Below are 27,828 nucleotides of genomic sequence, written 5' to 3' on the forward strand. Positions count from 1 at the left end.
AAGATTGTGCTCAACAGGTTTACTCAGACTGGACTCTTAAATGCTCAAGAAAAAGGCACAGATTAAAAGAGACTCTGATGACTCTTTTGAACACAGCAAATGGGATTTTGTTTATAAGAAAAAAAAATACTGCTATGAATTGTATGGGCTGAAAAAGTCAAATATTCTTCCCTGTTCCTAATTATTGGCCTTCATTACAATGGAATTTAAATTAAATTGTATAAACATATGAAATAAAGTCTCAGTATTAGGAACTTTTTCTTTTGTTTCCTCTATGTACAAATCTTAGTATACAATTTTTACTTTTCATTATACATTTACTACATACTCTTTTCCAAACTGTGTGAGAGCAACTGCAAAATATGTGTTTCAAGAAAATGCTTTGCATTCAGAGAGAATCCACGTGCTTTCTTGGCTGGCAGTGCCAATCAGAATTTAGGAAGAGATGACAGGTTAGGGAGAGTATCCACTCAAATGTAATCATCCTCTACCGGTTCACCATTGACATCACAGTAATGGATGAAGATAGCCACCACACGTTGGAATACACCTTTTTTCATCTGGCGCAGTTCAGAGATCTCTTCTCCTATTGTTTCCATACAGATGTCTGCAGACAATTGTCCTTTCCTTCGGGGTGCATAAATAGTAGCTGTGGAAGTTACATAAGAACAAAAACTAGAGTCTTTCCCATAAAAAAATTCACAAGCCTATCTGTTTTGCATTAAATGAGATAAAGATTGGAAAACAAAGCAAACGGAAAAATCTTCCATTGAGCAACCACGTTTAAGGAATATTATTCAAGCAGAAAAGGTATTCTGCCTTCCCCATGTTTAAACCTTTCGATAGCTCCAATACTCATTTAATGTACGCAAAATCCATATGTCTGTGAGTGAAGGGAATCCCAGCGCATAGCAAAGCCTTCCTCCTGAGACTTATCTGACATGCTTTCAGGTCATCCGTTTCAGTGATCACTTAAATGTTTTATAAACAAGAGCAATTAGGGATAAAGCAGCAGCCTTGCCTTTATTTTTTATGGCTTTAACATCATGTTTAATCTAATTACTCTTTTAAATCAAATATATATCGATTTTTTATAATTCAGACTATGTACTGAACTACAAGCATTAAGTCTACAAATCAGTTTCAAATAAAATAAAAATAAAAAAAAAGAAACCACAGAGAAAGGTATAGCCAAAAAAGACTTCTTCCTCATCCTCTTGAGCTTTATCCCCTTGAACTGGAGCTAGACAAGAATATCCAAAACAATGTCAATTAAAAATACCTCTAATGAAGAAGATTCTAATTAAATGGTGGAAGTACCTATTTTTCCCTGCTACCAAGCAAGGTTCTTAATTGAGCCCTAGGAACTGCTCACTGTAATATTTTATAAGATGAGCTCCTAAATAGAAAGAGGTCTAACTATCCTAAACTCTAACCCACATCATCTCTGTTTCAGAGTTTTCAAGTCCAGTTCTTTCCTCTTTTCTCCCAAGTTTCTGTGACTCTCATTTCTCTTTGCTGGACTCTCTTCAGCCTACCTTAACCACCTTTCACAAAGCAAAGCCAGAGGCAGTAGTCCAGCTGAGCTTTCATGCCAGTAAGCTCCACAGAACATGAATTGCTGGGACTACGCATCTCAATGTTAGTTTTGTATGTCTTTTAAATGCATTCATTCTTCTGCTTATGACAATCCCATCACGTTTTTAGGCTAAGCACCAGACTGGCGCTCTGATTTTGTCAGTATTAGGGGTCTCCAGCTGGTCAATACCCTGTCGTAGCACTACGGACCTTTCCTCTGCTGGACCCCCTCGTCATCCAGCGCCCAACACTGCTAGTAGTTATTTAGAGTCTACCAAAAATAGCATAAGAATTAGAAAACTGAAAAAATAGAGGAATGCATTGTCAGCTTGGGACCAAGCAACAAGTTAAAGTTCTTTGAACACATCAAAAAAGATTACTCACTTCTCTCATCATCCTCAAAGTCATATCTAGCATAGCTGTTTGGCTCTGCTGTTCTCAGTGATCTCAACCATGGGAAGTCAGTAATCATGGAGTAAGGGGCGCCATCCACAATGCCTAGAAGACAGACAAGATGAGGATACGAAGAGGACAATGTCACTCCTGCAGCATCAGCACCCTTCATCAAGTAAAATTCACTGATATCACATAGACTGGTCACTCTAATGCAGGAAAAGCACCTCCTCGCTTCAGTTCCCCCACTCTGTGCCAAAGGTCCTCCACTTTCCTCACAAGAATTACTACTATTCATGTCTCTTGTAACTTGATGCAAAGTTACTTATCTTAGTAAGAGAATGATCATCAGCTTTCAGCTCTCTATAAACACTCACCTTCTAAAGTGTAAATATCTCGTCCCCAAGGGTACTTAGTGTATTTCTTCAGGTCTTCATCAGTTCGTGTAGCTTCAGGGAAGAATTCATATTTAATAAGCTCTCTAGAGAGAAGGAGGAAGAGATTACAGCCAGTAGCAATAGGAAATATGAAGGCAGAAGGGAGAAAAACTAAATGGGAAATCCTATTACACAACCTTTCCTTTAATGAGCCTGAATCCATAGAAACACTCCTCTAAGACCCTCACACAAACTCAGTATGCAATCCCTTCACTTTTGAGAGTAACTGCAGAAAATACATATGGTTTAGATGAGCAACCAATTAAGCTACCTTTTAAGCATAGCTTTCTATCTGTAAGGAACAATCCAGCATAGCTGCAACTAAACAAAACTTCAAAAGTAAATTTGTTCTCTTAGTCATTTTAGTGAAAAACCAGGACAATAAAAACACTGGTTTAACACAGTTGGATGAGAGCCACTGTATACAATTCCCTGCTGCTGGGAATTTTTGCTCCTCAGTAAGGAGCTGATAATGATTGCACATCATCTTCCCCAGAAACTAACATTATTTCTTGGAGTAAATCAGTCTTTCTCTTTTTTAATAAAAGGAACTTGTTCTCAGATTTGAAGATATTCCTCAGCCATCCTGACTGCTTCAATGTTCAATTGCATTACTGATGGATGGAATAGAACTGGAGAATTCTACAGTATTTTTCATATGGTTAGGTTTATTTAATCTACATTTTGTATTAGATACATCTTGACATTGAAATTCTACACTGGACCATCTAGAATTCAACCTTTGCTAGTCAACAAACTTTTTGTTTGTTTGTTTGTTTTTTAATTTGGCTAACAGAATACAGCAAGTCTACAGCTTGACTGAAGCTGTAGGTGCTGAATCAGGATTGAATACCTTTTCTGTAAAGTTATTGAAGGGCAAGTACTCACTGGTTGATATTTGCTATTGTGTCCATCCAGCTCCGAATGCGCACCTTATTGCGGACATTAGGTGGGTTACTGAATTCATGAATTATGCAAATGTGGTACGGATAAGGGCCACTAAATATCTTTTGCTCGAGAGTCAACGTGTCTACCTGTGAAAGGCAGCAAAAAGATTTGTAACCAAGAGAAACAAGGAGATGTGATTTTAGAGTCAAGAGCAGACATCTACCAAATCCCCCAAATTCTGGGGGAAAGAAATTTTAACAGCATACATAATCAAATATGTGATAAAGCGGAGTACAACTTTCCTAGTGCAGCTTTGCCAATGAATCTTCTCAAGCAGTAGAATCTGATGGGAAATACCTGTTTTCTGATTTCACAACTCCAATATGTAAGTAAACTTTCATAAAATCACATAATGGTCTAAACTATGTTCACTTTCTCAGAATTTGTCTCTGGCTTAGGGGGAGGGGTTGTTTTTTGGTTGTTTGGGTGGTTTGTTTTGTTTTGTTTTTCCTAACAGTCTTACCACTGTCCTCTAAGAGCTAAAGCAAGAGATGTGGTTTCAAAGAAAAGCCAGCTTTTATATCAAATCATTCTTTCCTCGTTGGTCAGGCAAACTGAGCCAGAAAAAGCATTACTTTGCATGACAGAAGCAGCACAGTATAATACAGAATGCTCTGGTGAGAGTGATAAAGTCAAAAAACCATTCTGAATCTTAAATTAAGCCCTCTTAATTACTTGCCAAATGACCTCAACAATTCACTAAATGTCAGTGCTTACATCTCCTACACGTAATCTGGGGGAGGAAAGGGTGGCTGCCAGTACCACAACTGTCTTGAACAGTGTTTAGCATCAAAAGAGGATGCATCTTTCAGCAAAGTAGTATTCAAAACACTACCTGCTGTTACTAAATCTAATAGGACATAGGTTAAAGATTTCAGATACCTATGCCTACGTCATGCTTCTGCTTATACAGAACTACAAGCTGACTTAGTAGCATCTAGGTTCTTACAGTTACTTTTAGTTATTCAGTTTGGAATGAATTCAATGCATCATGATTTTTTACAGTATCTTCTAATGCAATGAATATTGGAGATGGTAACATTAAGTCTTAAAATTCAGTATCAACCAAGTTCCAGATCTGTAATAAAAGCCTTGATGGTCTAAAGTTTTAATAAACAATTTTCTCAGAGTTGTGTTCTTGTAACATTTACATTTCTTGCATTAATTGAAAAACACATGAAGCCAAGAGTGGGGAAAGAATACAAGCAGAACTTCAGATCTGTTCATGATTAAATGATAAATGAAAGTTGGTTGTGTACCTGTTGCATTGGACGAAGATAAATGATCCGGTTTCTTTCTGGTGGCATCCTGAGAATCTGATCCAGAACCTGATCCATGTTTAACTTCTTGCACTGGGCATAGTCAAACCGATTGACAACTGGTGCATTTTCTACTTTTAAGTGTTTCAATACACGGCACCTTGTAGCTATAAATCAGCAAACAAAATTATTAAAAGAAATACAATACTGAAAAGACCTTAGAAGCCTCCCATCAGAGATTTTCAAAGTCAATTGTTTCAAAAGAAGGAAAACAAGTAATGTAAGTAACAGACAATTACTGAAGTAGTTTGGATAGCTGGCAACTTAAGTATATCAAAGAAATAGACCAACTGTTCATTTCTTCCACATTATGATCAAACTTCTAATTTGTGAACTTGTAAGAAGAGTCCTTTTAAAAGGGCATGTCCAATTTAATCTAACAATAACCTTTTTCTCTCTTTTTTCCTTTCACAAAGCCCCCTGAAATGGTCTATGGACTGCCACAACTGAAAACCACTTACTTCAAAAATCAGATCAAATAGAGAGTATTGTGAAGCCACACAATGTAAAAGAAAGCTATTTCCTTTCTAGCAATGATGCTCACGTAATCAAAATTAGTTCAAAATTAATGTATGTTCTGAAGTATTCTAGAATAAAGAAATAATTTCTTCATTCTCTGCTAAGTAGAGATACCCCATCTCAGAAGAAAAAGTGTTATTTGTCATAGATGTTGCAGAAAACAATAAATGACCCAATGCTTCAATATAGAACTAGTCACATACCCTGGCATGTGAATCTAATATAGCCTAAGTGCCATAATTTAAAACAGATTTTTATCATGTCAAGGAGGAAAGTATCATCATGTCAGCTAAACAATCTATAGAAGCAGGAAGAAATGAGAGAAAAAACAAGGTACTCTGAAACTCATTTCATCAGCTTCCAATTACTGTATTATCGCTCTTCAATAAACATCTCATCTTCTTGTCATGTAATTTCACCTGTTGATTTTCAGATATTAATCTTTATTAAACCTGTTACAACTTATAAGGGAAGAGGCATTCAAACTGAGAAGCAGTAGTATTTGGTGTTCTAAACATCAGTCTGATATGTAGCAAAGCAGCTGATGAACACACAATAAGCAGTGGACTGATTTTAATTTTCAGAAATTTCTACTAATGCTAGGTGGAGGAGGTACACATGACATTAACTACATACCATGTATGAACATCATTTTGGGACAGTCTTTCAGTACCAAATCTGTTATTCCACAATTGGTCAAGGTGATTCCAACAAGGTTTTTGGATTTCAAAGTCAGTACCTGGTGAAAATTAAAAAAAAAAAAAAAAAAAAAAAAAAGAAGAAATCATCTATCAGGGTAAAAACAAAGAAAAAAATAAAATAAACTGAATTTTAAAAGATACTGCCAGATACAGAAGGATATTAACTGGATACTAATCAATATAATACAGCTTCTGTTTGCAACACGTACTTGAGACAACTAGGCTACTGATGGCAATGAGAAAAAAAGAATATGTTGCTGATCAGCAACATCACAAAACACAAAAGAACAAATTCACAAGACTAAAAAGAGAAGTCATATCAGAAAGCACAATTTCTATTAGAAAACCTAAGTATCATCTGTCAGGAACTTCAAATTCTCTACTATTCAATTTCTGTTTTTCAACCACAATGACAAAAATGGCAATTCTGGACAGTAACATTGTTTAAACACAAGAAAGAAGGTATGGCAGAGAATTATGGTTTGAACTTCCCATACTAATGTATTTTACCAGTGCTATCTCAGAGGAAAACCTCACATGGAGGGTTGAAAATTATATACATAACCTACTTAATCCTCTATAGATAGAAAAATAAGCATGCATCAAACTCGAGCAGAATCATTTCCAATAGCATGAGCATAGGGAGAATGTAATAAGAAAGGATTTTGAGGGGTTTTATCTAAATTTTTCAAAGTTTTATCACTAAAAATTCTACCAAAACTTCACAGCCCAAAAATGAAGCTGACAAATTATACAAAGAAGATTAAACAGAGTTCTATTAAAACAAAGAAAACACATGTAAAGAGAAAAAAGAAGCACTCTGCAATGGCTTCTTTCAGTTCCAGCAATTTAAGCTATTTCTTGTAACCACAGGTAGTTAAAAAAATTTAAAAAAATAAAACAATACTGTTCTTTCAAAATGGCATATTTTAAGAAGAAAAATCACGTACACAAAAATATCTTTTATGCTAATTATAAAAGCTGTACTGCATCCTAGTAGCCAGAAAAACATAATGGGACACATTCACAAAAGCTCTCTTAAATCAGCATGGCTAAGTTCTTCACTGGACAGAGAGGGCAAAATAAATGCAGGAGGCTCCTCTACAGTGGAACTCAGAAGAGAAGTTTCAGTTAGATGTTCAGAGTCACTCTCTGAAACAACCTCATGCTTGGCTAGAATATAAGCCTTGGGTAAACAGCCTCAATACAGTGAAGCCAGACCTTGCAATTTTGCCTCCCATAACTGATCTTCACTGCAGAAAAATTAACTCATGTTACTTATATACTAAGAGAACCTCCACCCTGCAAACTAACAGCTGAGTTGCTATGTCCAGAGGTCATTATGTATCCTATGTTTCTTTTTAAGAGCAGTAGCCTATGCTGTCATTTAAAAATATATATGCCAGAGAATAAATTTTTTTCCTGCATATCAAGAAGGACACTGTAGGAAGGCAGGACTTCATGCAGCACTATAGCTAGGAGCATCTGACAAACTTCAAGTTTAGCTTTAGCTTATACTTTGCTCCGCTCAGGCCAGAGTATCATTGCACCTAACAGAGAAATTTCCTGTATATAGTTAAGATCAAAGAGAGCAGCAACATCAGTTACAACTCATCTGGCTCTAGATGGAGGACAAGCTTGTATAATTACATCATTATCCATGAGCATCCCCAGCTGATAAACTGTAGAAAGTGAAGAAAAAGACCTTACTTGAACATGATCATCTTCAATAACTGGATCACTTGTACTTGTGGACTTGTCAGCTGTCCTTTTCCGCTTTGTGGTTTGCCGTGGCTTTGGCTTAGCTACCTCTGGAAACAGAAAACCAGAAAAATCTTTCCTCCATTTACATTTCAGGATAACAATAGAGGCATTCCCTAGCTGAAAACACCCAATAAGAACATACATTTCTTACATAAGCAGATCAAAATACCTGTCTGGCTTGAAAACAACTATATCACTTTTCCTTCCACAAAAACCAGTTTCAGGTTTGTTGCTCAGTATCATTCATACTAAGTAACTTGGGGCAGGGGGGGTGGGCTGTTTATAGATGAAAACACAGGAATGCTGAACCTACAAGTTCAGCATCACAGAAAGATGCAGAGTCAAGAAAAGAATAGAAGATTGTTAGGTTACACTTGGTTCTCTGCAGCAAACAGAACATTCTTGACAAATACAAGAACCAAAGTAGCTTTAATGCTTTAAATGGTAGAAATAATCTCAAGCTGCTCAAAAGTCTGCTCTTTATAAATGTCACTAAGTTTTTCCTAATATGGCAAAGGATGCCCAGGTATAAAATACTTAGATGTTCCCAAGCTGCTTCTTACTCCATTTCATGTACCAGTGACATCAAATTCCTGCTTGATTTAAAAGGTGAGGCTTTGGAAAGAAATTATGATAGATGACCACCCTTACTTCCTACAGCAAGAGAAAAAAAATGCCCTAGAATTAATTTTCTGTGATTAACAGATCAAAATGAGAAATTATTTTACTGAAATTAAGCTTTGACTTTTTTGTTAAAACATATGGCATGTTCACAAAGATCCACAATAAAGATAGAAGTGCAAAACATTAGAGACTATATATGAACTACTTCATGCTATGCTACCATTAACATTAAAAAAATATCTCTTTTCCTACTTAACATCATCAAATTCCACCAATACATGTAAACTATTAATTAACATGTGACATTCAGTGGGCCTATGAGCTCCAGAATTCAGGCTACTGCTTTAGGGGATCTACAGCTTGAAAGATGTAGTATTAAGTACCCAACTTTGTGGCACCCATGAATCATCATCCCCAGGGAAATTTTTTGACAGTTCCTAGAGTATCTACAGGTAGTGAAATACTTCCTAGCTATATTATAGGAAAAACTTTCCAATTTTGTGTTTAATTGTTCAAGGTGCAACCCAAGGCCAAGCAATCTTTACAGAAGGTTTAATATAACATGCATTCTAAAATGTGAAAAGCTTGCTTCACTACAAATGCAGACTAAAACAAGTTTAAAAAAACCCCACATTTATTACAAGAAAAAGTGTGGCTTACATTTTTACTTAAGTAAAAATCAAAATTACACACTTGAGTCATCCTTTAGCCAACTAGTCTGTGGTGATAATGCTTTCAAAATTTCACTGTCTTTAATATTTGACTTGTTCTACTGTTTAATATGAGTAAAAAATTTACAAGGGGAAAAAAAAAACTTCTACTATCAAATACAGGTTTGTTACAGAAGCCGAAAACCACAATGTCATTTATGCTAGAATAATAGAAAGCAGTCATATTCAAGGCACATTTTTAGACTATTTATGGAAAAACATTTCCAACTCTGTAACAAAGCATTTTCAGGTTATACTCTAATGAGTTGTATATCCTATCCTAGTGAAGAAAAGCACTGTAACAGCCAGGCAGAAGAAGCCTCACTGTCATATGTATTAAACACAGATTTAAAAGATAAAATGACACATCAAGTCTCTGCCTCAAGCATCAGCCAATATCTGATGCTTCAAAGAGGAAAATAAGTGCATAAAGGTATACACATAACTGCATGGGGCTGGGCAAACAGTTCTGACTTGTACAGGCTAAATATAGGAAATACTGAGACATTTTTCTCCATGAGCAGAACAGATCTTTTTCCTAACAACTGAAACATGAAAACAGAGATACTTTCAGAAAGATACCCTAATTTAATGCTTAGATCTGACTGACTTCATGTTTTTGTAATGGATGAGGATAGAGAAGAAATATTTTCTTTTCATTTTTGTAGACTAGTTACTAATCATAATGGAGCAAGGTAGAAAACAGACATTTTAAATTTAATATCAAGATCATTTCTTCAATCTGAGATGCATCTAGCTACAGAACAATATCCTAGGTGATTTAGGTTTTGTTAACACTTGAGAAGATTAAGACAAACTGGAAAGACACTAGGAGGTATTGTGTTTGAATCATTGGACGTTAACAGAGATACAAATTTGCTATGAATCTCTTCTACCTCCAATGCATGCAGCTCTGTAACTAGCACTTTTCATTTTTCAGTTTCATTTTACTTGCTAGATATCTCAGCAAAGAATCCTGGATATATGACATAATTATAAAGTGTGCTATGCCAGACTAAGATGATTATTTTGGAAAGCGAGTATATTTGGAAGAAACAGCAAGTGTCCCTCTCACATGTATTCTTTTCTCCCAACATTTCTGGCTTCATTCAAGCCCTTCAGGATTTTGGTTTTATTTTATCGTTTTGTTTGGTTTACAGGATGCAAAGCAAGAACCTATTCAATAAAAAGACATTCTTCAATAAGTTCGATCACTACACCTTATATGCTTGCAAGTAGAATTGAATAGGCAGGTGCACAAGTTTGGCTCAATTATAATTATGGCTTTCTTTATTGGTTGATAAAGTATCAGTTACTAACTTCTGCCTTCTTGCTAAGATCTGAGCATACCTGCTGTCTTCTTCCTTTTAAAGGGAGAATTTTAATGGGGGAGACAGTCTTACGTTTCAATGAATAACAGCCTTCACGGGAAGAGAGAAGCTGTCAAAAGAAGTTGCATTTGGTTTTCAAATGAGTAAATCAAACACTGTTTAGTATGTACGGATAACACATACAGAAATACTTGCATGGAGAAAAAAGTCACTGGCACTCTTTCAGAGAGATCTGTTATTTTACCTAGCTACGGCAGTGAAGTCAGCCATTTCTGTTCCATCAATATTCTGACTCTTTGACAAACCAATTAGTTTTAAATGATTAACCAATAAACTTCATGTTTAACTTCAGCATTATCTGTGGGTGTTGCGGTTGTTCAATACTATCTCATGCCAGCACAGTAGTTTACTCAGATATTAATATAGGTCATACCTGACTCTGACACCAGAGGGACATGGGACAGCTTGCTTCTAGCTCTTGTTAGTGGTCGGCGAGGATACTCTTCCTTATACTCCATTTCACAGCTCCTTCTCTGTGAGCCCATGCTCTCCTCCTCACTGGCAGGCCCACAGGCGCTCCCACTAGTCCTCTCATCACTTGTCTCTCCTGGAGGCCCACAGTTTGGCAGAGTCCTAAGTGCAAAATCTGACCCAGCGCTGTTTGGTCCATTCCTGGAGGCTCCACTCGTGGATGGGCATTCCCCATCGCAACACCCGCTAGTCCTCTGTTGTGCATCCTGTGGCTTGTAGCAGGAACACCTGGAACAAACAGAGCTCTCCTCAGTCTCTCTCTTGCTGGAACCTTCACTTTTACAAGGCGAGCAGACACACTGCCTGGATTCATCTCCAATTGCTGGACTGGTGCCAGCAGAGTGGCTATTAGCTGTCTGTGCACAGTCAGGGCTAGGAGAAACAGCACTGCAGGAGCTGGATGTTCCCGTTGATCCTGTAGCATTACTGCAGCCTGGGTAAGAATCCTTGCTTTTGTTCCTTTCAGGCATGTCACTTGCTGCTTTCATGTCTGCTTTAATCTGCTCACTTGTTACTTGACAACCTTTCTCACAGCTGCTTTCCTCAGTATGGAACTGCTTTGTCTGGCCCACTTGGCTGGCACTACATCTCTTCCGCAGTGGTGTCTTGCCTTTTCCCCTAACTGTAAGAGTTAAGCGAGAGAGAACAATGAGACAACCTAATATACAGTTTAAATAAATGCTGAGTGCTACTCTGTTAGAGACTACTTAAAACAGAAGGCAGCCTAGAGGCCAATGACAAGTCTTGTCAGGACCATGCCACTATTCACATGCTATGGTAATTAGTAATATTTCTAGCAGTTGCTGAATCTCTGTAATGTCTTGCAGCTATTTTTGTAGTGATGTGCTGGGGTGTTTGTCAGTAAATGAGATACATAATTGCCAGAGAGACTAATATTTTTCACAAAGCTGCTAACTGGTTAAAAAGGCCGAAGCATAAAAATATAAAAAGCACGCTGATATTAGGCTCCTGTTTTCTTAAATATGAGGAATAAATCTGAAGAATTAAATAGTAACATAGACAGGACTAAAGTTTATGCTTTCAATAGCAATCCTTAGCTCCCCATCCTGGGTAGTGAAAGTGGTGTCAATAGGTTACAGCAGACTCAGATGAATAAAAATCCATAGCGAACAGTGTACAAATAGCAATTGGAACTTAATGTCTACTGTCTTAATCCTCTCAGCTAATTACACTAAACCAAGCCTGGAAAAAACATTATTGGCACTACAAAAGTTTATGCAAATTGTCTCCAAACACAGGTTATTTCAACCCTCAAACCACAACTGACATCTACACTATAAGCACAGCACTCTACAGATTTCCAAGTTCAAACCACCAGTCTTGAAATGTACTAAAATGACAGGGAGGCTGATGCGTAGGGAGTATACTAGTTATAACAAGAAGATACTTGATCCATTACAGCTTTGATATGTCCTAGGCTTTGCAGAAATTAAACCAGTACTAGACCAGTACATTCCTCAGTCCTTCACAATGCAAGATCCTCATGTTAACTGCTTCACTATGTATTTGTTAAGGCCTAATACTGTATGTACTTCATCTGTCAATTACTTATAGATCAAAAATCGACTTCAACTTCCTCCCTTCTTGTGTACATAAGAAACTACTTCACTTAGAATACAAAATTCAGGAAATAGCATGTCATCTATGTTGCTGGCAAGGATGTACATCATATGGCATCGGAAGCAGGACTCGGACTTGATGCCACAGATGTGCAGGTTATAGCTGTAATTTCAAAAGACCGGGAATGTCCTTTTCTATGACTCTCTATAGCTGTCATACTACAATGAAGTTCTAGACCTCTAACTCTGAATAAGTCATAATAATATATATACACTAATAATAATAATAATAATACACATACACATGCTGTAATAGTAAGTGTTGTTCAGAAGTGAAGACAGTACTGAACATCACCCTGAGAATTCTAAATAATCTCCAAAGCTCCCATCAAAGTAAAGTTGATCTTAAAGTGCCCCCTTCAGGACACTCCCACAGGGCCCCAATGAACCAAAAGATGTCTACAACTCTCACGCATTTGCCCCAATGGTCACATTTTGTTTCAGCAGCAGTGCTCTGACAGATGAATCATATAGACAACATAGCTGCAAATTTGGCTTCACAGACATGATAAATTCTGTGCACTTGGAAATCCAAAAGAGTTCCAGGTTTCTGCATGCAAAGCAGTGCAGCACCACTATCTCTGTGTTTCTGTACAGCAACTATGTGACAGGAGCTCAGAGACACATGTCCTTACACCTTCATTCTAGATTTAAAACAGGAAGAAAAGAGTAGGGGGCAAACAAACAAGCATGACTGTTACGAAGCTAGAAATAAAACTGAACAAGGTGGAAAGACTGAACTTAAGAATAAATTCTGCTTAACAGTGCCCAGGAATCAAACTGTTCCACACCTGAAGGTTCTCTAGTTTCCACTGGATCCCTGCTTTTCTCTTCACCATCTGAGTAATTCTGTGCAATGCTGTTAGAGATGCAGGCTCTTGAAGTCCCCATGTTTTCTTCCTCATCCTCACTGTCTGAATCATGGACAGTAATAGGTGCTGCTTTTACAACAGGCTGAATGCCACTTGGTCCTGAAAACAGTAGAATACCAACAGTTCATGTAAAAATAAGCCAAGCATGGATTAAAGGGCTGAAGAACTTCTAGAATTGCTTTAAAAAATGACAAGAGATGAATTTGATTCAATTTAGCCAACCATTCTGTGGGTCCCTCATTAAAATACAAATACAAGAAGAGCAAAACACTGTATTTCAGCATTAAAGCATTCTAGTTTGGAAGGGGAAGAGTGTCACAATGTAAGACAAAATACAGGTTTTCTGTAATGTTTCTCTACTTCAGAACAGTTTAAAGCTTCTTCCACAATAGTATGAGTAACTGCACAAGTTCATATTATAAGCAGTCCCTGGAACCTCCACCACAAAGACGGAAATGTTGGTCAGAACATCTGCAATTATCCTGCTAAATCCCGCCACTGGAAGTGGAAAGGAGAAGCACGAATTATCAAGCTTCAGTATAAATGTGCTTTGTTAGTTACCTCTCTTGGCTACTAACTGAAGGCATTAACCAATCACAATGATGTATCTGCCTGTGAGTAACACAGGAAATTAACATGAAGTTAAATAACCTTTTCAGGAGCTATCTTGAAAAAGTGAACAGATCCAGCATACGTGTATGTTAATGTTGTTGGCATATTTAGTAGAAAACTATTTTGTCCAGCAAATAGTGGCTATAAAAGAAATCAAGACTGCCTTATGTCACTAATGTGTGTCACTAATGATGTCACTAATACAAATTCAGTTAACATTGGAACAAATTGTTCTGGCTTAAAAAAGAAAAAAAGGCAAAAAAGAATCTACATGCTGCAGTGAAAGAAGTAAGGCAGTGAACATCAACATAGGAACATGACAAGTTCATTCAGGCATTCTGTCGTGGTTTAACCCTAGCCAGCAACTAAGCACCACGCAGCTGCTCTATCACTCCCCCTCCTCAACTGGACAGGGGAGAGAAAATATAAAGAAAGGCTCGTGAGTCGAGATAAGGACAGGGAGAGATCATGTACCAATTACTGTCATGGGCAAAACAGACTCAACTGGGGGAAAATTAATTTAATTTATTGCCAATCAAACCAGAACAGAGTAATGAGAAATAAAACCAAATCTTAAAACACGTTCCCCCCACCCCTCCCTTCTTCCCGGGCACAGCTTCACTCCCAAATTCTCTACCTAGCCCCTCCCCCCCAGCAGCACAGGGGGACGGGGAATGGGGGTTACAGTCAGTTCATCACACGTTGTCTCTGCCGCTCCTTCCTCCTCAGGGGCAGGACTCCTCACACTCTTCCCCTGCTCCAGCGTGGGGTCCCTCCCAAGGGAGAGAGTTCTCCATGAACTTCTCCAACCTGGGTCTTTCCCACGGGCAGCAGTTCTTCATGAACTGCTCCAGCATGGGTCCCTTCCACTGGCTGCAGTCCTTCAGGAACAGATTGCTCCAGCGTGGGCTCCTCTCTCCACAGGGCCACAGGTCCTGCCAGGAGCCTGCTCCAGCACACGCTTCCCACAGGGTCGCAGCCTCCTTCGGGCATCCACCTGCTCTGGCGTGGTGTCCTCCCCAGGCTGCAGGTGGAGATCTGCTCCACTGTGAACCTCCCTGGGCTGCAGGGGGACAGCCTGCCTCACCGTGGTCTTCATCACCATGGGCTGCAGGGGAATCTCTGCTCCAGTGCCTAGAGCACCTCTGCCCCACTCCTTCTTCACTGACCTTGGTGTCTGCAGGGCTGTTTCTCTTACATGTTCTCACTCCTCTCTATGGCTGCAACTTCTGTGCCCCAGCAACTTTTTTTCCCTTCTTAAATATGTTATCACACAGGCGCTACCACCATCGCTGAGGCTTGGCCTTGCCCAGCAGTGGGTCTGTCTTGGAGCCAGCTGGCATTGGCTCTATCGGATATAGGGGAAGCTTCTAGCAGCTACTCACAGAAGCCACCCCTGTAGCCCTGACACTACCAAAACCTTGCCATGCAGCCCCAATACAGCTTTGGAGTCTTTTATTACACTGGGCACACAAATAAGGCTTTAAGATCAAGATATTTTACTCCATATGCAAAAGAAAACTGGGGACTGTGAACCAGACTTTAAACCAGAATAAATTTCTTCACAGCAGTAAGCTGTGCTAGCATCATTATTCCAAACACAGCAGACAATCCAGTTGAAGAAAACCATCCAAAACCAGCCTTACACTGAAAATTTAGCCCCTCAAGAAGGGGATACCAAAAAGGTAGTTTCTTCCAAAAACAAGAGTTACCTGCTTGCTCTTCGTCAACCTCCATCGGAACAACAGCCTGGCTGTGAGCCGGGAGCTCATTCTGGCCCTGCCCAGCAGCCATCCCTTCTTCCTGTGCCACCTCCTCCATCTCATTCAGTGCTGAAAAGATTAAGATGAGGTCAAGAAGAGGAAACAGAAGGAACAGAGCCCATAAGCATAGGAGGAATTCAACTGGTACCCACAGAGAGTCAGAGAATCATCAAGAAATAAGTAATAGCTGCCTTGATTCCTTCAGTGAGTCTCTAGGTTGCATGAAGTCTCTCACAGATTTGTTCTACATCTCTTTAGCCAAGGCCCCAGCCTAACTTCTGGGGTTTACTTCTCCCAAATGTGCTACTCCTCCTTAAAAGTCTTGTTCTACTGCAGCAAGCAGCACAACCAGGCTTTACATATTCATACTCCCTCCAATGAATTCTGCCTTTGCTGGGTAAATTTAAAAATACACCATCTGACACTACGAAGTACTCCCAGCTCTGACCAGAGGTGCCTAGAAAACATTTCACACTTACACAGATGAGTATCACACTGAAATTCTACACTGCTAAGATCTGTACTGACATATATCACTGAATTGTAATGTGCCTATAACAGCTATTAGATACAATATAAAGACAGCTTTTATCACACAGGTATCAGAGATGTGCAGACAGCCCTCAGAAATGATTGAAGTTAAGTACCAGAACTGAAAGAGCAACAAGCTTTCAATCTACATTCGTATCTTCTCTAGGACCCTATGTAAGTGGCAACGCAAACAAAATCACTCCCTACAAAAGTTCACAAAGATCAGAGATTACCCTCAGCTGCAATCTGCTGCTCTTCAGCTTGACCATCTTGCCGCAGCTCATTCTCCTCATTCTGGTCATTTGGGTGTTGGTGATTGTTGTGGTGGATGTTTGGGTTATTGTTATTCTGGTGGTTATTGTTGTTGTCATTGTCATTGTTAGAGTTCTGATTGCTGACTAGGGCAGATGAGACACCAATTCCTGTGCCTGCACTTAGGCCCACACGAGCACAACCCTGACAACAAAGAGCAACTATTCAGATTTGAAAACACAGATACATTATCTCAACAACGTATTCTAATGCCAACAGAAAAAGCGTTCTGTCAGTAGTATCCAGGACAGCAGAACAATATGCACGTGGAGAACAGGGAAATCATTGCTAATACTTCTTTATGCAACACATTGCAGAGATCCATCTTAAGTTTGGCAACCCAGAAAACTAACACTCTGTTAAACTCTTAATGAAAGGGAACTCCACAAAGCATATAATCTTACGTTATTAAATCGTATTTCATTTGCTATGAGATCATACAACATCAATACAAATAGCAGATTATATAGTCTTCCCAGAACACCGTAGCCTCGAGATAAAATTAATTATCAAAGTATTTTTTTTACATAGGCTATTTTCTTACATTGCAACAGCTGTTACAAAGATTTGTGTTACACTGTGGAAATGGGACAACAAAGAAATAAAATTCCTAAACTCTGAAAGCACTCCAACAGGAGAACAGTACCCCCATTTCACCCACTACAAAATCATAAAAATGCCTTAACATTGTAAACAGATCCCTAAGCCTGAAAAAAATCATACAAAAAGCAGCAGCAAAACGAAGTAGCACCAGAGACCTCAATAGAAACACAGAATCAATGTGAGTCTTATTTCCTGGTCACATATTCATACAGTATCATACCTTGCCACTGCTCCCATCTGCAGAAGAAGCATCATTCTCCCTAACATATGATAATAGCAACTGCAAACCAAAGCCATTTATTTACCAAGCTATTTAATTACAACTTTTAAAAGACTGCATAACGGCTGGAGCTTACCATATTTCCACTGAGCTGGCAACAATAAAAAGCAAAACCGTTCCCTGACAGACTCACCTTAGGAGGTTCTCGGAACATCTGGTCCAGAGAAATAAATTCTAAGCTTGGCAATAACTCAATGAACTGACTAAAAGAATCTAGCTTTATCGCATGGCATCGCACCAGGGTGAGGTCAACCAGTCGGGTCCACCTTGAATGATCTGCGGAAGAGAAGAGACGCATTTCCTGAAGGATTCCTATCTCACTTTTTTTTCATTATACCCTTTTCAGATTTGAGAGTAGACATCTTCTTTATCTCCATTCTGACTGTTACCAGCATCTTTCTGGTTCCAAACCAAGCATCATCTACTGTACTTAATAAGAAATAGAACAAGCAGTACTATGAGCAGAAAAACTCTGGTTTAGTATCACAGCAATTCATGTAACATCTCTAAAATTTCAAACGTGTGCAATACCTGTGATCCAATTATTTGGGTTATGTAGATGTGGGCAGTTGTAAATGACCAGATACTTGATGCAAGAAAAAACTTCATTTACAGCTTTCATACCAATATCTGTAATAATTCCTGGATTTTCAACCACATCAGCCAAGCCATACTTCACCAAGTCTCCATTCGTCATTTTACCTACGAAAAAGGTTGAAAACACAGCAGTAAATTCCAGAAACTTGCCTTTTATAGCATGATTTTCTAACTCCCTATTTTAGTTCAATTTTGCAAAATGGATCAGATTATTACTTCAATTCAATAAAGCTAAGACTTTCCCAATTTCAGTAAGAGTTTTAGGAAGTGAAGAAAAACATATTTGGCTGTATGATATCACCAGCCTCAATATGGGTATGTTAATATTCTTTTTAATCACTCTTAGAAAATTATTGAAAACACACCAACTTATTTAATCCTTGTATTTGTCAAATAATTTATGTACATAAAAAATGTCATACACTGTAATAAAAACTCATCAACATATCCTAGATGAAGAGTTTCAAACTGTGGAAATTCCAGTTCAGCCATCTTCAGAGCAGAAAAAACACCATCTTTGGTCAAGGAAGGCTGGATCCGCACTTCATGCAACCTGAATGCAATTAAGAATTGTTCCTATTAAAAGGCATGCCAAAACACAATCACCATAGAAACCACTCAAGAAGCCCTCTCATAATAAAAAGAAATATTCTTTCAAAAATGGCAGGATTAAGAGGGTATTTGTTGTATCTTTATGGGAATATTAGGCAGTTACATAGCAATATAGTTGTGAGACTAACAGCACCACACTTTTCAGACATAGGTCTAAGAAAAAGGCTTATGACACAAAGTGATTCAGAAATAGACATAACTCTGGTTATTTTAACCACAGAATACTCCTGTTACATAAAGTTTAAATGTTCATTCCTTCAATTTTTGAAGTTTGTTCTATTTCTTCATGTTCTTTGACTTCATTACTAAGATACTTATTTTGAGAAAGGAGAAGGGGGGAAAAGAAAGATCTAAAGGCCCATACCTTCGTGCAGCAGTTATGATGAGGTAGCCAAGATCCACTTCGAGTGCATTCTTGCAAGCTCCCAGAACTATAGTGTGCAAATTCCTAAAACCTCCTGGCAAATAAAAAATAAAAAATTAGTTCACTTCAGTCACCCATCACAACCTTAAGCCTTATACATTTCCACCAGTGTTGTCTTGACAAATGAATTAACAAAACACATCTTTTTTAGCAAATCAATAAAACACATATTTGCACCCAACTCCCCTCCAATCCTGCTAGTTCTACTCACCAGCAAATGCAACTGGAGGGTTAGCTTATCAGTCAATAGTTCATTGCAGTTAAAAGATCAAAACAATACTCAATACGGAGCCATATTTAGCACCATAACCATAGTTCCAAACTTGATACCTTTAAAATAATGATCAAGAAAGGATATGCTACAGACAAAAAAAATGCTTCACATGCCTCCAGTATTTTGTAATATTTTTATTTATCTGTTTGTTTGTTTTAAGTACATGGGATAAGAAGTTTCATACCTGATCTCCAGCTATCTTCTACCACGTGCTGGATAAGTCCTCCAAGAAATGGAACGCGAACCAGTTCTAAATGCTCCAAATTTCGAGCAGAAGCCAGGCCTGTCACTAGGGGAACATACTTCAAAGAATTTGTGGGTCCTACACAGAACAAACCAACATAGACAAAGAAGGTTTCTCACTTAACAACATCGAACGTATCACACTAAAGAATTTAAAAATGTCCACATATATCCATCTAGATCAGGAAGTCAACAGAACTACATAACACCAAATAATTTACAGGAGCGGGATACATTTCTACCCAACATCTTGAATAAAACAATGACCGTTTTCAGAATCCTGTGTTCTAAGATTTCCATTTACAGTTGGTGCCTATACAGCTTTAATAGAATTAGATTTCCTACATGCTAAAACATCCCCTCCATATATGAATCCCTCTTACCGGCACAGTTCCTCATGACAAAAGCACGTAAGCTGATACAAAGGAAATCTTTAAAAGGCTGTGGTTTGGTGAGTCTCACCCACTTCAAATAAAGGTGCCTCAGCATTGGGATACAAGGAATCTCAGGGACATTCACGCCTAATAATACATAAACAAAACAAACATTTTAAACAAGGTTTAAACTATAAACTCTAGGATAGATTTCTTTGGATTAACATTCTGGCTTTAAAAAGGAAGTCTTGTCTTTGCTATGTGGCATGTGAGAAAAACTGTAAACATTTTAAACACAACTTCTTCACCTTAGTCTGTCAACACAGTTTTTTAGAATTTGCCCTTTGGGCCTGCTATCATATATATAGCACCTAATATTTCAAAAATGCCACATGCCAAATTTCCTCTCTTAAAAAGAATTACAGTCTTGCAGAGTTTCAAAGCCTTTAAATTCACCTGTGTTGAAACCAACTACTTCACCATTACCACACTCACCTACTAAGTGCAAAGTCTGAATTTTAGCTCCTATAGGAATTTTCAGCTTGTTCTCAGGAGGAATTGGAAAAGCACCATTACGATTACGAAACTTCCCTAAAATGTGAACTTGTGGCATGTATGTCCAAATAGCTTCCACCAGCTCTAAATGAGAGGTCTCAACACCCTGGATAAAAGGAAGCAAAGCAAACGCTCTAACACCAGTTCAAGCAACAACATCCTCTTAACCACGTAAACTTCTCAATAACACACAATACATAATGCAATGTGTTATTTCACTTTTAATTTGTAGCCAGACCTGCCTCTTTAAAAGCAGAGGGATCAGAGTTTTAATTCATTTCTGGACTTAAGAGCACCTGTGATTCCCACTGGTGCAACTAAAAACAGTACTCAATTGCAAATATTGTCACAGTTAACTGTTACTCTGTACAGCCAGATCTGAATAAAACCCCGGGTCTGAACACAAAGCCCTGTAAGCAATGAGTCCCTGCCACATTTCTTCTGCTCTGTTAACATGCATCACCTCAGCTGCTGAAGGAGGTTCTCTCTTGAGCCTAACCACTCACCAGCAGATTTGGACAGGCCTGCAAAGCCTCTAAAACTCCAGGAATACTGAAAGCTTCATGGCCACGGACTCTGCGTCTTTCAAGATACCTGGGATGAAGACCATAAAGTTGTTCAATGTCTGGCATCTTCCTCAGCAGCGTTAGGAAACTGGAATCAGTGAAACCTAAGATGACAACAGCAGATTTGGTATTTGTGTGACAGTAAACACCTAGCTGTAAAGGAAAAGCCAAATACATTGTTCTTTATATGGCAGTATAAATTCGACAATGTCGAAAGATATACTCAGTGAAGCAATAGCTTGTCTTCTACTTTCAGATTCTAGAAATCATGACCTACATACTCTTCTGCCTTGAATTTTGCAGGCTTGCTATAGGTTTCCTTCAGTGGAGTTGCATGGCTACAGGGTTAACTATACTTTCTCCCTTCTCAAATGAAGCACCTCTGCGGACTGTCAGGCTTTTTATCTCTATCTTTCCTGGAATTCCATTTATCAACTACATGGCTCAAAAATGCCCAGCTGGATCAGTTATATGCAGTTCATCACTATTCACCACAGCTCACAATTCTCAAAGAAATAAAACAGTTTCTTAAAGCAAAGGATTATTTTAATCTAACATAAGACAACACATACAAAGGATCTTAAACTAGGTAAGTTACCTGTATTTACATCTATCTAAGGTTAGGTCTAACCATCTACCTGATATTAGCCCTAATAAATCTAACTTTGCAGATCCTCTAACTTTTAGAATTCACTCATTTTATCTCTCTCCCCCAGCAAATCCCAGCAGTGTAATTTATATCCAACAGAAATCCTAATACTCACAGGGTTGACCTAGGTTGCCAAATTTATCTATTGATCTGAAGATGGTTTGAGGTGTGACATCAAAACTTATTTATTCTTACATTGTTAAGTGTTGGCAGATGAGTTGCTCTCTCATTCCATTGTATTTTTTCCTGCCTGCATGCAAACAGCCTCTTCTTGGATTAACCCTTGGATTAACTCCCTTACAATAATCAGACAAACACAGATTGTATTTACAGATTGCTACAGAGAATCCCCATTTCTGCTACAGTAGTATCTAACATATATATCTATACACACACAGAGATAAATTTTCCAAACCACATACACAAGGAAGCCACCCAAATCTCACAAAAGTCAAAAGGAATTAAACATCTAACTCCTTTTACTGCTTTTGAAAATTTACCCTACATATGTCATTATAAATACCAGGATAGCACAGACAGTTTTGCTCAATACCACTTTAATGCCATATCTTGAGTGAGTGCATTACTCACCAGTGGGCATGTATTCCCACCAACGGCCTGCACATAGATCCACAACCTTCACTACTCGCAGATAAAGAGTGACTGCTTCCTTCAGCTTCCGGGACAGGCATTCCATGCACATGATATCCTGCAAGGGAAGGTACCTTTGGGAGAGGAAAAAACACCCCTCTGATTTATCAAAGGTGGATCCTTTTCGACTTTTTCCAAACTAAAGAACATCCCTAGCATGACTACACAAATTCATGTATTTCTAACACCTAATAACATTAATTCAAAGCGAATTTTCACACCATGGTCTAATAAAGTGTGAAATTTTGCTAAGCACAATGACTCACCAGTTTTTGACACAGAATATAGGATATTTAAGGTACAAATATAATATAAAAATGGAGAGATGCTTTAGTTCTTTAATAAATATTGCTGACCAAACCATTTGCCACAATAGTTTCTACATGGTTTAATTAAAGGTACCTTCACTTTTTTGTACATACTAGCACGCTCAATTTGCAAACATTTTGGAAAGCTACTGTTTTTAAAGAACTTGTCGGTAAGGCATTATGTTTTGAATATAACAGACTTAAGCGAACATCTTGGAGAAGGACTGTGCTGTAGGGAAGATTATATACTCATCCAAGTTCCCTTCTGCACACTATGACGCAGATGCAACGATTTCAAACCATGCACCTCAACTATGTACTACCTGAGATACATTTCTGCACTGAAATCAATATTTAAACACTTGTTACCATACACTGGTGAACAGAATTTAATCACTTATTTATTTCTTCTTCATTCTACCACTCATGACATTCACATAAATTAATTTTCAAACTATCCAAATGAATTCTGGGACTGAAAAAAACATTTACCACCTCTTCTTATGCAGTTTTTATCCACCAGTCCACTCACGGTACATCTACACTTTCTGAATACTATGTGACACAAGCATCAATGCAGGTAAATTGAGAATAAAATAGAAAACAATATAATAATAAACAATAAATTGATTTCCAACAAGCTGCTTACCTAAAGATGTGGCAAAGCACTTCATGAGACAGTTGGTTCATGTAATCTTTTGGCTCATCAGCTTTGGTAGACTCAGAGCCTTCCCTGTTCACTGAGCATGGTTTCACATTTTTCCGCCGGGGACCCATATTTGCAATGATTTCTGATGAAAGGAAATGTTCACAATGTTATGCAAATTCAGTGCAACTGAAAGAGAAAAGGGACAGAGTAGAGGAGGACACACCAGTTAAGCTTTGTTTACTGAAAAAAACCCAGCAAAATCTGCCAATAAAGATGAGCCCCAGTACGGCTGAATTGAGTTAACTAAGAAATAGAAAAATTCTTCCAACAAGTTATAGTTTGCCTAGCACACGAGGTCTCAGACACAACCTGGCAATTATTAGATAAACTAGAAACTAGAAAGTTCCTCTAAGCTAAGGGAAATTAACAAAGAGGAAAATCACCACCGGTTTCATCACAGATCAATTCTTCTGTGTGAATAATATGTCTTCAGGATACCATCCACACACTAGCTGACCAAGACAAATCACAGGAAAGCTGTGCAAAGACTACAGAGGTTACCAAGCAAACACTAACTAGTCATATTCCAGTGAAAAAGAAAGCCCAAAGCCTCTATCTAGCAGAAAAATAAATAATTTCCCTTTTAGAAAAAACAGGCTCCTACTGATCATTCCCCAAAAATGCCCTATTAAATGTCCTCAGACTAGCTCTTCTTAGAGGTTAGAATACCAAATAAAATATTCAGGTTGCTTAGTTAAAGATCAAAGCTCCAGAAAAACTGAAAGACCTTGCCTCAGCAGCAACGTGCAGGATATCCTCTCCTCTTTCCCCTTACTGAATTAACGTGTTCGTGTCTACATTGTTCCTGCAGTACGCATACAGACACAGGAGGACTGAAATAACAATAATATATGTTTCATTTAAAAACATACAAATTGATTACAAGTAGTAACAAATAAGTAACTAAAATAAATATGAACTTAATGTTAATATTAGAATAACTGAATTAACACCTCATGCAGATGAACAGCATGAGAAATGTCTTCACTACTGCTATTTAGCTGAGGAATGCTTTCTAGTAAGTAGGGTAAAGCATCATTAACTCAGTAAACCTGTTTAACAGGTTGAATATCAAAATTCAGTGGATGAGAAGAAAGAACTTTAAAAAAAGACAGATTTTGGAAAACTTATCAGAGATGTGTCTGTTACTGCATTCACTGTGATGTAAATATACCACAGTGTTTGCTTCACATTATGAGAAGTGGCAACTGGGAAGACAAAGTACCTCATAGAAATGAAAAAGAGAAATTTTGCCTTCTCCAGCACAAAGTATTTATATACTAGCACAAAATTTGTAATATTGATAGCTTCACTGTGATCTACTTGTTGACAAACGTGCTTTCACACATTTTTGTATGCATTTTAAATTAACAATGGTATGTTGTAATAATTAATTTTATTTAAAATGTTATTCTAAAAATATTAAAATAACTAAATTAGCACCTTCTGCCCATCAATAGCATGAAACATATCTCTACTCCTTTGGATTGGCTGGGACTTCTCCAGCAAAAGCTAGACACTGAGTTTGCTGCCTGCACACGTACTACTCTCCCTTTTGGTGCACACTGGAAGGGCTTAGTATGTTCATAATACTGCATTGTAATGTTGTTCAACTTCATGAAGCCCCAAATTGACTTCAAGCTACTTATGAGATTGCATTCCGATGAAAATAAGTATTACACAGACTCCCAGTGAATGTCACCTGATGACTCAATTTGAACAGAGGGCAGGATACAACGCAAAAAATTCTAGATTGATGCAGACACATGACGGAGTACAATACAGCAGTATTTAAAGGACAGCATTAAAAGGACTGCAATATAAAGTAAGAAAAAGAAAAATATTAACAAAGAGATCAGCATATAGGGAAAATGTCTGAAAGAATACTGTAAGATTTAAATGCAATGAGCACAACCTGCCCTCTGAGTTTGGACTGTAGCTTAGTTTGGCTCCTGCCATTAAGTAAATGGGAAAAAGAATGACCTAGCCTCTTATGAGGCAGCAGTTTCTGCAAAATACATGCTCCTCTTGATGCTATTTTGAGCTAACGCGTGCAGCTTTAACATCTCATTCTACATTAGGAAGCTGACCCCATTTAAAAAAAAAACAACCTTCAGATATTTAATAAACCTGACAAAACAGAGTTTTTGCTCTCCCCAACTCAATTAATTCAGGAGAGTCTTTGTATGAAACAACAGCTCAATGTGTTATCTTCTTGATTAATAACTATTACACTGAACCTAAAAAGCTTTAAAAGCCATTGGGAGACCCACACTGCCCCACAGAAATGACAGCTTTAGAGAAAATTTGGGAGAGGATAGCTAGGGACGGTCTGGCAAGTGCTAATTTAAGAGGCGTGTTTCCTTATGGGGAGAAGGAAAAAAAAAAAAAAAGGAACAAGTTTATTTTTGCTTAGATAAGCGATATAAAAGCAGGTTTTCCCACAGCCCTCTTCGCTGCAGCCGGCCCAAACGCCGCCGTTCCCTCAGCGAAGGGGGGGGTGTGGGGGGGTGCAGCCGCCCCCAACGCGGCGTCTCAGGGCCTCCCCTCTCCCCCGCAGCAGCAGGAACGACAGCAGTTTTCCTCAGGGCCTGCCACGCCGGGGAACGGCCTTCACCGGCCCCGGGCCGGGCCGCCCCGAGGCCCCGGTGCCGGACAACGACAGCCCCAGCCGGCGAAGGGGGGGACAGCGGCACCGCTCCGCCCCACCAGGCCCACCCGCCGCGAGAGGACGGGAGGCGGCAGCCTCCGGCTCACCGAGCTCCGCCGTACCCCCGCCGGCTCAGCCCCCCCGCCGCCGGCCCGTCGCTCCCTACCTGTCCCTCAGCGCCGCCCTGTTATTGTGGCCGCGGGGGAGGGCCAACCCCGGCAGCCGCTTCCTCCACCTCCCCTTCCGCCAGCGCCACCGCGCTTCCGGTCCCACTTCCGGCGCCGACCGGGGGCGGGAGCAGGGACGGCCCCGCCCCGCCCCGCCGCCATCTTGAGGGCAGCGAGAGGCGGGGCTTTCCTGCCGACATCTTGAGTGCGGCGTCGCGTCCGCCATCTTCAATGCGTCGCCCAGGGGGCGGCCATATCTGTGGTGGCTACAGTTCAGCCGCGGCCGGCCCCTCGCTGCCCACGCTAGAGGTCCCCGCGCGGCCTCCCACGGCTACGACCACGGCCGCGGCCGCCCTGCTCTCACCTCGCCCTGCGGCGGCTGGCAGGACGTGTGTCCGCCGACCCGGTGACCGGGCAGAGATCCCCAGGTCAGACTCCTGAGAGCATTAAATGCCTTCTGAGGTACAGGGACATAAATTCGGAATTTTGAAAGAGAAGGAACTGAGGAAACCCTGAAAGATTGGTTAGTTCAGGCAGGACAACAGGAAGCACGCACGTGTGGCAGTGTACCCTTGAGGTGTGGATTAAAACAGCTCACAGGCCGCAGTGAGACTCTGAGGTCACTTTGCACACATATGGAGAGGAGTGTAATTTACAAAAATTATACCCCTCCCAATGGGGGACAAGCCTTACAAGAAACAGTGCAAGTGCAGCAGTGACCTGACCCGAGCTGGCTTTGGTGCCCAATAACTCAGAGAAACACAGCACTTCTCCTGTGCTGAGTGACTGCCGTAACAGACGGAGCCCAATGTCATGGGCTAAATGAACTCAATGGACATTTTGTGGATATTTGTGGACATTTTACAGGGGTGGTCCGTAGACCAAGGGAATGATACATGTGGTTTATATCACAGGATGGGAAGGGGGGTGGTGGGGATTGAGAATGTATTGGATACTGTGAGACCTGAGCACGAGGTAAATGGCATGGAATAATGTGTGGAGAATGTGCTGGGTTTGGCTGGCATAGAGTTAATTTTCTTTATAGTAGCTAGTATGGGGCTATGTTTTGGATTTGTGCTGGAAACAGTGTTGATAATGCCGAGATGTTTTTTTTACTGCTTAGCAGTGCTTACACAGAGTCAAGGCCTTTTCTGCTTCTCACCCCACCCCACCAGCAAGGAGACTGGGGGGACACAAGGAATTCGGAGGGGACACAGCCAGGACAGCTGACCCCAACTGACTCAAGGGATATTCCAGACCGTATGATGTCATGCTCAGCATATAAAGCTAGGGGAAGAAGAAGGAAGGGGGGTACGTTCAGAGTGATGGCGTTTGTCTTCCCAAGTTATGTGTGATGGAGCCTTGCTTTCCTGGAGATGGCTGAACACCTGCCTGCCAATGGGAAGCAGTGAATGAATTTCTTGTTTTGCTTTGCTTTCACATGCACCTTTTCCTTTACCTATTAAACTGTCTTCATCTCAGCCCCAGAGTTTTCTCACTTTTACCCTTCTGATTCTCTCCTCCATCACATCAGGGGGAGTGAGTGAATGGCTGTATGGTGCTTAGGGTTAAACCACAAGG

At 39.5% G+C, this 27,828-nt stretch overlaps 1 protein-coding gene and 1 long non-coding RNA gene across 10 annotated transcripts in view; one reads left to right on the forward strand and one right to left on the reverse strand.

The window, feature by feature from the left end:
- Positions 1-26,337, reverse strand: FBXO38 (F-box protein 38). Of its 9 annotated transcripts, XM_075056268.1 has the most exons (23): positions 26,247-26,284; positions 24,158-24,263; positions 23,371-23,512; positions 22,354-22,487; positions 21,054-21,217; positions 20,488-20,653; positions 20,002-20,139; positions 19,560-19,697; positions 19,042-19,135; positions 18,488-18,618; positions 18,000-18,170; positions 17,602-17,744; positions 16,507-16,729; positions 15,692-15,811; positions 13,287-13,466; positions 10,758-11,477; positions 7,606-7,706; positions 5,831-5,933; positions 4,616-4,782; positions 3,297-3,442; positions 2,349-2,452; positions 1,963-2,076; positions 1-649 (listed from the first exon to the last, which is right to left on the reverse strand). In XM_075056268.1, the coding sequence occupies exons 3-23, from the start codon at positions 23,496-23,498 to the stop codon at positions 471-473; spliced, it is 3,564 nt and encodes a 1,187-aa protein (XP_074912369.1). In that variant the 5' UTR covers positions 23,499-23,512; positions 24,158-24,263; positions 26,247-26,284; the 3' UTR covers positions 1-470. The 9 variants fall into 9 exon arrangements, with proteins under 9 accessions (XP_074912369.1, XP_074912372.1, XP_074912368.1 ...); XM_075056271.1 differs by lacking the exon at positions 24,158-24,263 and having other exon boundaries at positions 21,054-21,141; positions 22,354-22,471; positions 23,371-23,556; positions 26,247-26,337; XM_075056267.1 differs by lacking the exon at positions 24,158-24,263 and having other exon boundaries at positions 23,371-23,556; positions 26,247-26,337.
- A 142-nt stretch (positions 26,338-26,479) lies between these two features.
- The window catches only part of LOC142044364 (uncharacterized), a 52,841-nt gene continuing 51,492 nt past the window's right edge, over positions 26,480-27,828 (forward strand). The window contains exon 1 of the long non-coding RNA XR_012654300.1: positions 26,480-26,709. This is a non-coding gene — a long non-coding RNA (uncharacterized LOC142044364). The remainder of the gene's footprint in view (positions 26,710-27,828) is intronic.

This window comes from Buteo buteo, chromosome 24, assembly GCF_964188355.1.
Source record: "Buteo buteo chromosome 24, bButBut1.hap1.1, whole genome shotgun sequence".
Taxonomy (NCBI): Eukaryota; Metazoa; Chordata; class Aves; order Accipitriformes; family Accipitridae; genus Buteo; species Buteo buteo.